The 11,008-nt window shown below is 44.0% G+C and overlaps 1 protein-coding gene across 1 annotated transcript in view; it reads left to right on the forward strand.

Annotated features, from left to right (window-relative positions):
* CNGB3 (cyclic nucleotide gated channel subunit beta 3) overlaps window positions 1-11,008 on the forward strand; it is a gene marked incomplete at its 5' end in the record, with an annotated part of 55,216 nt that overhangs the window by 41,055 nt on the left and 3,153 nt on the right. Inside the window, 5 exons of the mRNA XM_083749558.1 lie at window positions 193-276; window positions 3,579-3,697; window positions 6,012-6,158; window positions 8,118-8,289; window positions 10,921-10,971. Coding sequence (XP_083605684.1) covers window positions 193-276; window positions 3,579-3,697; window positions 6,012-6,158; window positions 8,118-8,289; window positions 10,921-10,971 — 573 coding nt within the window. The remainder of the gene's footprint in view (window positions 1-192; window positions 277-3,578; window positions 3,698-6,011; window positions 6,159-8,117; window positions 8,290-10,920; window positions 10,972-11,008) is intronic.

Raw genomic sequence — 11,008 nt, forward strand, 5'->3', positions numbered from 1 at the left:
TGCAACCTAGCTAATCTTAGAATGAACTTCTATGATCCACAAGTAAAGATTAGATTTAATCTTCTTTTTCTTCTTTTGTATTTTGACCTTCTGCCAGTTCTGTGTAACATTACCTGTATGCATTTCATACATACTGATTCATACAATTCTGATTCTGATTATTCTCGCCCGCCCCCCTCTTTTTTTAAACAGGGATGTGATAACCAAATGATCTGTGACATGCTGCTGAGACTGAAATCCATTGTGTATTTACCTGGTGACTTTGTCTGCAAAAAGGTGATCTTGACAACTTATATTACAAATGCAAGAATAATGAGAGCATTAGAAAAAGGAGTTCAGCTTATGGGTCAAGAATACAATTTGAACAAAATTAATCTTGGGCAAATTACATTGCGTGAAAACTAATTAGAGTGCAATTTGCAATAATAATAATGTACTCTCAAATTTCAAACTTGGCCCAGACAATATGGATTTTATTACTTATATATGTGTGCGGGTTTGTGTTTTTTTAAAAATAGAGTAAGAGCAACTGGAATTTAAATATGAGTTATCTATTGGCATACATTATTAGACTTCATTATTTAACTGAAATGTTGCAGACACAAAACTAGATATAAGTGTAAAGAGAGATGCCTGAGACTGAGCTGTAAAATTCTGTGGTTTGCCATCTGAAAAAAGAATCTGAGACACATACATTTAAATGTTCTGCGCTTTGCCAATAATGATCAGTCTCGATATAGCAATGCTTGCTGTAATGACTAGACGATAAAGTACAGCAGTTTTCTAAGTGTGGGCCAAACTAATGCTGTGTCTTTTGGGGAGAAGCCAGAAATAAGGATTAGGACTTCAGCATAAGCCTAAGACTTCAGCTTAGCCTTTTCCTCCTGCACGAAGGTGCTGATGAAAATTCCACTCCCCTGCCACATCGGGAAGATGTTGTCTGGCATTTAAATGAAGCTTCCACTGGTACTTACAGGAGCTTCCATCCTGGAGCAAATAGCAACTTTTGCGAGAATAACTTTTTTTCAAGATCACAGCATGGTGGGAAAGGGTTAAAGCTCTCCCCCCGCCCAATACTGCATTCTCAATCTTGATTGCCTCCCTGATCTCTCTCACACACACATACCGTAGCTACTATTTAAAGGAAATAAATCAAGCACGTTAAATTCTTACATGCATTTAATGTCACATCTACTTTGGCCCTGAAGTTGGCAAGCGATTTAAATCTTTACCTATGTATGGCTGAGGTTTTGTTCAAATCCAGATCTATTATTTACAAAAATAATGCTCGAAACCCTGGACCGCACTGACTATATAAATGATGGATACACCCCACTTTTATGCTACCTTTTCTTTTATAGTATACTAGATTACATTGATTGGAGTACATATATCATAAGCGCAGACATTTCAGTCCTGTTTGTCCAGGTATAATTGGCTTCATTTGGATGCTAATCAGCTCACAAATGAGCTGGTAAATATGCAAGAAACAGCAGATGCTTTGGTTGGTTGATTATTCTTGATTTCCTCTTTGAAATTATGCAAATGATCATTAGGAAAAATAATTAAAATGCTGATTTGCTTTGGAATGTGCAGTGTTTCATTTGTTTGGGCTGCTGTTGCTATGCTTGTGTTGGAGAATGGAGAGGCAAGGTGAGATAGAGAGAGATACTTTTAACTAGAGTCACATCTATGGATAGTTTTTTCAACTCTGTGAAGGTTAAAATCATTCTATATCCATGGACCGACCCAAGGCATTTTGCTACCTGAGTCAAAGGACGAGGAGGAATTTCCCCCTCTCAGTTCCATATCCAGACGATATGTCAGTCACGAGGGAAAACAGAAACGCGTCACTAGGGAGGGCCTTCCACAAAGAGGGGACACCACTGAGAAGGCCCTGTCACAGGTCAGAGTTAACCAGGCAGCCCCCTGTGGCAGCACCGTGACGCCACCGGCCAATCACAGGGTCTGAAGTGGCTGATACTGGGGAATTCATTCTTTTAGGCACTTAGGGCTTTGTATGATAGTACTAACCTTAATTGGCTGCCAATGCAGTGCTTTCAGGACTCCCGGTCTTATCAGCCTAGCAGCTGCCTTCTACACTAGCTGTAACCTCCAAGCCGCCTTCTAGGTCATTTCACTCCATTTTAGGAGGCCACCAGAGCATATGCAACCGAGGCCAGTCTACCCTGGTCCAGAAATACCTATAGCTGGCGAATCAGCCTAAACTGGGCATAAGCACGCCTAGCCACCAAAGCTACATGAGATTCTGGTGACACGTAGGAGCCCAAAGGGTGAACTTGTTCCGTCATGTGGAGTGCAAGCCTACCTAGAATAGTACCTCTCTCTCTCAGCCTAACTCATCCTGGCAAAGTCACTGGGAGGATAAAATGGAGCAACTCCCATCTTGGCCACCCTGACCTCCTTGGGGGGAGGAGGAGATACCTAATTATTCATCATTACTGTATCTACAATGGGAAAACCTTTCAAAACAGGGCATTGTTCAAAACAGAGCCAGTGTGGTGTAGTGGTTAAGAGCGGCAGTCACATAATCTGGGGAACCGGGTTCGTGTCTCCGCTCCTCCACATGCAGCTGCTGGGTGACCTTGGGCCAGTCACACTTCTCTGAAGTCTCTCAGCCCCACTCACCTCACAGAGTGTTTGTTGTGGGGGAGGAAGGGAAAGGAGATTGTTAGCCGCTTTGAGACTCCTGAAGGGGAGTGAAAGGCGGGATATCAAATCCAAACTCTTCTTCTTCTTCTTCATTGTGATTTTACTGCACAGTTGAAGAAGCTGCTTCATCATGCCAGTGTTACAAAGCGGAGATTCAGTTTGTGGCAAATTCACCAGTTGCAGAAATAAGACTCTTTAAAGAATATTCCTTCTGCAATTGCATGTCAGAATGCGGGACTCCTCATGGGGTCCTCGCTGCAAGATCACATTCACCCGGTGCTATACCAGCTGCACTGGCTCCCGGTGGAGTACAGGATCAGGTTTAAGCTGCTGGTTTTAACCTTTAAAGCCCCGTACAGTCTAGGACCCTCGTACCTATGGGTCCGCCTCTCCTGGTATGTCCCACAGAGGAACTTATGGTCTTCAAACAAAAACATCTTGGAGGTCCAAGGCCACAGAGAGGTTAGGCTGGTCTCAACCAGAGCCAGGGCTTTTTTGGCTGTGGCTCTGATCTGGTGGAACACTCTGTCACAAGAGACTAGGGCTCTGCGGGACTTGACATCTTTCCGCAGGGCCTGCAAGACAGAGCTGTTCCACCAGGCCTTTGGCCAGGGCACAGCCTGACTCGCTCCTTTGGCAATCCTCACAGAACTCTAGCCCAATGGTTGCCATTGATCTGATTTGAATTGATTTTATAATGAATTTTTTTTATTGTTGTATTATTTGACTGTTGTTAGCCACTCTGAGCCCAGCTTTGGCTGGGGAGGGCAGGATATAAATAAATTATTATTATTATTATTATTATTATTATTATTATTATTATTATTATTATTTTCATCATCATCATCATCATCATCAAGCTACCATGGACTGAGAATATTTTCTTCTGCGTGTTTTATACCTAGGGAGAAATTGGTAGAGAAATGTACATCATCAAACAAGGAGAGGTTCAAGTACTTGGAGGTCCTGATGGCACCAAGGTCCTGGTCACCTTGAGAGCAGGAGCTGTATTTGGAGAGATCAGGTAATGTTTGTCTATTAAATCTGTATATCACCCTTCGTCTGTAGATCTCTATAATAAAATAATAAAAACAAGTACAAAAAAGAAAACACCACAAACGAATAAACTCCCCTCCCCCAAGCACATTTGAAAGGCCTGGTTGAAGAGGAACATTTTTGCCTTTGCTGTTCCATAAAGGTAAAGGTAAAGGGACCCCTGACCATCAGGTCCAGTCGTGACCGACTCTGGGGTTGCGGCGCTCATCTAGCTTTATTGGCCGAGGGAGCCGGTGTACAGCTTCCGGGTCATGTGGCCAGCATGACTAAGCCACTTCTGGCAAACCAGAGCAGCGCACGGAAACACCGTTTACCTTCCTGCCAGAGTGGTACCTATTTATCTACTTGCACTTTGACGTGGTTTCAAACTGCTAGGTTGGCAGGAGCAGGGACCGAGCAACGGGAGCTCCATATGCTGTTCCATAGGGTTGACCAAATGTATATCACCATAAGAAATTAGGCCATGTATGTCTCTTCTATTAAACTACTCTGGAGAGCCAGTGTGGTCTAGTAGTCAGTGTTGGACCAAGACCTCCGAGACCAGGATTCAAATTCCCACTCAGTCCTGAACCTCACTGGGTGACCTCAAGCCAGTCACTTGCTCTCAGCCCAACCTACCTCACAGGGTTGTAGTGAGGATAAAATGGGGAGGAAGAGAAACCATGTGTGTCACCATGAACAACTTGGAGGAAAGGTGGGGTGTGAATGCAACAAGTAAATAAAATAATGAGATACCCATGTGCCATCACAAATTGTTATTAGACAGAAGCAACACCAATGTGTGTTTGAGAGAGTGTCTCCATAATCAGGACCAGCAGGCCATAGCTGACTTCACATGGTAAGAAGGTTGCCAGGGGTGGTTGTCTCTCTAATTTGGGGTTATGTCATACCACATCCATGGTGGTCATTTTGCGACGGATACCGCCACCACTCTCTCAAAATTCAAAATATGCCCACTAGTCCAAAAAGGTTGGCTGAGAGATTGAACCCTCTGTCTCTGGAAAAGTTTAGATCAGGTGCCTGTGAGCTGCCTATTTGCTGATTTAGCAGGAGCTGTTTGCGTTTTGTTAAATTGCAATTGGCACATTTTCACTGCCACGAGGGGTGCTGTAAGCAGTGGATAAATTTAAACCTGGCCCGCTGCTGTTTTCCAAAAGCAGTTTAGAGCTGTCTGCAGAAGATTAACAATAGCAGGATGGCAGCTGAAACAGAACTAGACTCCACTTTTATCGCATGCAGTGGCATTGATTTCAGCCACCTGAAAACGCCTGAAAACATCGTACTTACATACGGAGATAAGCCCTATACAGGTGTTCTGCTTCTATGTTTGTCTGCTACACTAGCTACAGCCATTCCTGGACAGGGATAGCCTGCCCACTGTAGTCTATGCATCAGTAAACTCAAAGCTAGGCTACTGCAATGTGCTCTATTTGGGGCTGCCCTTGGGCTTGGCTTGGAAGCTCCAGGTAGTTTCGGATTGCAATGGCCAGACTGCTGGTGGGGGCATTGGGCTGAGAGCACGTGGCGGCATTGTTGAAACATCTGCACTGGCTCCCAGTTCAAGGTTCTTGTATGAATCTGCAAAGCCCTGAACAATGTAGGTCCAAGGTAAAGGTAAAGGTAAAGGTAAAGGGACCCCTGACCATTAGGTCCAATCGTGACTGACTCTGGGGTTGCGGCGCTCATCTTGCTTTACTGGCCGAGGGAGCCGACGTACAGCTTCCGGGTCATGTGGCCAGCATGACTGAGCCGCTTCCAGAGCAGTACCTATTTATCTACTTGCACTTTGACGTGCTTTTGAACTGCTAGGTTGGCAGGAGCAGGGACCGAGCAACGGGAGCTCACCCCGTCACGGGGATTCAAACCGCCGACCTTCTGATCGGCAAGTCCTAGGCTCTGTGGTTTAACCCACAGCGCCACCCACATCCCAAGGGTACCTTAGGGGCCTCCAAAATCCTTCCTATTCTAGCTCAATCACCAAGATCATCTCCAGGAGTTAGCGAGGCAAGGCTCATTTGACAGAAGCACAAAACAAGAGTCTTTTGTGTGAGCAGCACAGTCTGGTGGAATGTTCTGTCAATACTCAGCAGGTACCTTCTGTTTCAGCATTTAAATGCCTGCTGAAAACTTTTCTATGCCATTAGCATTTACACAGCAATGAAGAAAATACTTTCCATAACAGTTAGCTGATGGTCTCTGACAATATATATAAAATGGTAAGCTGCTTTGATGTTATTAATGATATGGTGGTAAATATTTTTATAAATGTTCTGTCGTTTCAGCCTCTTAGCTGCAAGCGGGGGAAATCGGCGGACTGCAAATGTGGTGGCCCATGGATTTGCCAACCTCTTCATTCTTGACAAGAAGACCCTCAATGAAATCTTGGTGCACTACCCTGATTCTGAAAAGCTCCTGAGGAAGAAGGGAAAGTAAGTCTTTACACAAATCTATAGACCATTTGCCTTAAAATGCAGAACTGGCATCTCTTTCCCTCTGTTTGTGTAGAAGAGCATTTGCTTCTTAGACATATGGTTCTTGCTGGACATGGCTGCAAATGTTGGAGGAAGGATAACTTGGGGCTAATAATGCCAGAAGATCAGGGACATTGCAAGTTATTTAAAAGACCCAGCAGACAGGCCCACAACACAAATTTCCACAAACATATGTAGCACTTATGGACAAACTAAAGGCGGCAAGTGTTTAAAGGTAAAGGGACCCCTGGCCATTATGTCCAGTCTCAAATGACTCTGGGGTTGCGGCGCTCATCTCCCTTTATTGGCTGAGGGAGCCGTCGTACAGCTTCCGGGTCATGTGGCCAGCATGACTAAGCCGCTTCTGGGAACCAGAGCAGCGCACGGAAACGCCGTTTACCTTCCCGCCGGAGCGGTACCTATTTATCTACTTGCACTTTGAGATGCTTTCATACTGCTAGGTTGGCAGGAGCAGGGACTGAGCAATGGCAGCTCACCCTGTCGCGGGGAATCGAACCGCCGACCTTCTAATCGGCAAGCCCTAGGCTCTGTAGTTTAGGTATCACTAATAATGTACTCTGCACCATTTGCAGCAATAAAAAAACAAATATTTTAAAAATAATAGAAGGGGTGAATGGCAGGAGATCCCCTGGGTCATATTTTACCAATGCATCTGCAGAAGCTACAGACCCAAACAAGCGAAAGCCAATAGAGTTGTTATTGTGTGCCAATAGTACAGTTATCTGTTATGATTTTTTTTCTTTAATGCTATGTAATTCAATTACTTAGATGACCATGTTTCTGATGTATAAAGGAATGTGTTCTTTTAAAAGGCAGGTTTACAATGAGGAGAGATTACACTACTGTTGTAAGATTTTTCTGCTATTGACCTCTTGAGAATACCTCAAGTGTTTATCTTTCAAAAGTTAACGTAACTCTTTTGAGTTCTAGCCTTTAGTAAGAAATGCATACATATTCTCAAAAGAATATTTGCCCATGCAGTTTCATTGGAAATCATGGGTAGCCAGCCAGTGACTATTCATCTTAATGGTTGTATACAACCACTAAGTTTAAAAGTTGTATGCTTTGAGTACCAGCTCATGAGGAGAAACAAGAGCCAACTGTTGCCTTCATGCACTTGCTTGTTGGCTACCTAGAAACATTTGGTTCACTACTATGAGAAATGGGATGCTAGATTAAATAACCCTAAAAACCATGATCCAGCAGGGCTTTTAATGTTCATATGCCTAGTGGGGGCTAGGACAATCACTCTTACCTATTTTTTGCCCTTGCCCAGGAAGCAATTACAGATCAGACCTAATTAGGAGTCTGCATTTATTTTTTTCATGTATCTTGTCGATAAAAAATAAATCAGTTCAGCTTTTCCATATTCTTTCCAGAGTGGACTAATCCGTTTCTGCAAGGAATTGCTTGATTTCCTTGAATTTTTAAGCAGCCACCAATATGCAGATTGGTGTGAGATGGCTGTTGCTTAGAACTGAAACTTAAAAGAAAGTCCCCCTGGTGCATGGGTCTGTGCTTTTATATGTTGCAGCTCGATTGCCTTGGGTGGCAAGGCAAATCGGTACACAAAAAAGGCAGAATTATTGAATTCCGAATGGAACATGGGAGGAGGTGAGTGGGAGGAGAGAACTGTATTCAAAGCCCCGAGTGCTTTGAAGGAAACAAATGAAATACAAATAATGGAACTGGAAGTTGGAGGTCAGGCGTCTCACAAGGCTTCCCTCTCCAATAAAAGCTGATGGACGAACTGTGTGTCTTTTGCTGCCTGGCTGGGAATCCAGGATCAGGAATATTACAGGGACTGCAAAACTACTAAATAGAGAGGTGGCTGTTCAAATACTATTTCACATGCTCTCTCTCTCTCTCCCCCCCCCACCTTTTCCTATGATCTAGAGTGCTCATAAAGAAGGCAGGCAAACCTGTGGGAGGACCAACAGCACCTGCCAAAGGCTTGACCCTGTTAACACAGAAAGTAGAACCGCCCAAGATGTTCCAAGCGCTGCTGGGTGGAAAAGGTGGTGGCATGGCGGCTGTTATCCAGCTGAAGAGACAGATGGAGGAACAGGTACTCACAAATGCTGCAAGTTCAATGGGGAGCCTGGAATGTGGAAGAGCTAAACAGGGAGAATACCAACTCAGGGCAGGGTGGAGGTCAGGTTAGTTAGAGGAACTTCCAGGAGCAAGGAATCTAATCCTCATTAAACATCCAAGCACAAGGAGATGGCAGGCATTACCATGCCATCGCACTCGGAAATGTCTGAGAAGGCACATACCCTCCCACCAGATTTATAAGCAGTGGGAAATGTGCTGAGCAGAGTCTTCAAAAGGGGATGCAAGTTTTATAAACCCATCCTGACGAAGACAACAATGACGGTGTGTTTCAGTTCACCCCCATTAATGTAGCAATTTTCTTTCTGAAGCAGATAGCAGTGATCAGCACAGATGGAGAGATCCCCTTTCCTTCCGCCATATTCTCAAGGATCTTCCCGATTAGCTGCATTTAAACAAATAAATCATTTCATAAGATTGTTCGTAGTATGAAGAAAGTGAATTAGAGACAAACTGTTTCTTCCTCATAATTACTGGCATTTGGAACAACACAATGAACTTTATCGTCAGCAGATTTGGGGCAGACAGAAGAAAGCTGTACTTTATACATTAATTGCGTAATAAACCCCTGTAGTTCCCTTATATAAGAAACACACACGGACACGGATATTTTAGGTTAATGGGCTAAAATAGGTCACAACTTGTGATTACAGATGTGAGGGGTTGAGTTTAGGTACTGGGTGAAACCAGAGTACCGTATTTTTCGCTCTATAAGACGCACCAGACCACAAGACGCGCCTAGTTTTTGGAGGAGGGAAACAAGAAAAAAAATATTCTGAATCTCAGAAGCCAGAACAGCAAGAGGGATCGCTGCGCAGTGAAAGCAGCAATTGCTCTTGCTGCTCTGGCTTCTGGGATAGCTGTGCAGCCTGCATTCGCTCCATAAGATGCACACACATTTCCCCATACTTTTTAGGAGGGAAAAAGTGAGTCTTATAGAGCAAAAAATACGGTACTCCTGCCTATCTGCAGGGAGTCACACTAAGGGTAAATCACCAGTAGTGGGAGCTCTACAACATACGTCAAATGGGGGGGGGGCAGTGTCCCCAATGGGTCATGGCATGGCCCTAGCCCACGACCAGCCTTTGTACAGGATCCACAACCCCAGATCATTTTAACAAGATACCCTTATCGAGGAGGGGCTGGTGGAGGCAACAACCTTCTCTCCCATCACAAAGGCTAAGCCAGAGTTACCTGTTATGTCAGACACTGACATAAACAGGAAAAAAAAGGGGTGAGGAGCAAAGGAGAGGCTCTTGGTGCTGGCTTTAATTTCTAGCTTCATAAACCATGAAATGTGGATTTATTGTCTGAGCTGAGCCTGTCCAACAGGACTTCAACCAGAGTTTGTTTAGTTTAATCACTTATAACCCAACTTTAAGATAGTTTTTCCTAAGACAGCTTGTAACTAAACAATAATAAAATGCACGACAACAAGTAAAGAAGTAACCAATAAAAATAACCTCAGTTAAAATATAGACATGTAAGCATAATATCACTCACGCACAAAAATGGTCCAGGACCACACCTCTGCATTCTCTCAGTGAGCCAAGGCACGTGGCTATTTTTTGCTGGACAAGTTACCATTTGGTGACCTTTCTCCTCCAATTGCACTCGAAAATATTTTTCAGTATATGATCATGCCTGCTTTTTTCACATGGGAGGCATTTTTTGGAGGAAATTTACCTCCGGAGAGTTCTGAGCATACTTGTTTATTTAAAATATTTCAGTTTATTTCAGATATCAATATAGTATCAAAAGATCTCTCAAGGCAGTAACAGTAAAAAAAATTAAAAGTTTAAAAAATAAAAGTCCACTGAAAAAGCAAACTACAAATTCAAGCTGAACATTAACCACTTCCTAATGCCTAGGTGAGGGACGCAGGTGGCGCTGTGGGTTAAAGCCTCAGCGCCTAGGACTTGCCAATCGAAAGGTCAGCGGTTTGAATCCCTGCGGCGGGGTGCGCTCCCGCTGCTTGGTCCCAGCGCCTGCCAACCTAGCAGTTCGAAAGCACCTCCGGGTGCAAGTAGATAAATAGGGACCGCTTACCAGCGGGAAGGTAAACGGCGTTTCCGTGTGCAGCTCTGGCTCGCCAGAGCAGCGATGTCACGCTGGCCACGTGACCCGGAAGTGTCTCCGGACAGCGCTGGCCCCTGGCCTCTTGAGTGAGATGGGCGCACAACCCCAGAGTCTGTCAAGACTGGCCCGTACGGGCAGGGGTACCTTTACCTTTACCTTTAATGCCTAGGTGAAAAGTGCAATGTTCTAAGCTGGTGTCTAAATGAAAAAAGGGCAGGCACATGTTGCATTTCAGAAGTGAGGGAGCTCAACGGTTGAGCTGCCATCACAAAGAAGGCCCTGTCTTGCATCGCTGCATCATGTGACTGATGCAAACTCCACTAATTTCAGTAGAACATTTATAGACCTTCAAAGACAATGTCAAGCCACTCTGAAATCAATGTGGGTATCCCTTTAACTGTGCTTGATGGATTGTACTTACCTACTATGCAGAGAGGTCTTAGGTATGATCTTAATTTCCTGTCAAGCATCCTTCTTTAACAACATTTAATTGTTTTTGTTACAGGAGGAAAAAGAAAAGGAAGAACAAGCAAAGAAAGAAAAAGAAGAAAAAGAAAAGGCGGAAAAGGAAAAGAGAAGTTAATATTTAACTGTTT

This window comes from Podarcis gaigeae (genome assembly GCF_964106915.1).
Source record: "Podarcis gaigeae genome assembly, chromosome: 7".
In the NCBI taxonomy this organism is placed as follows: Eukaryota; Metazoa; Chordata; class Lepidosauria; order Squamata; family Lacertidae; genus Podarcis; species Podarcis gaigeae.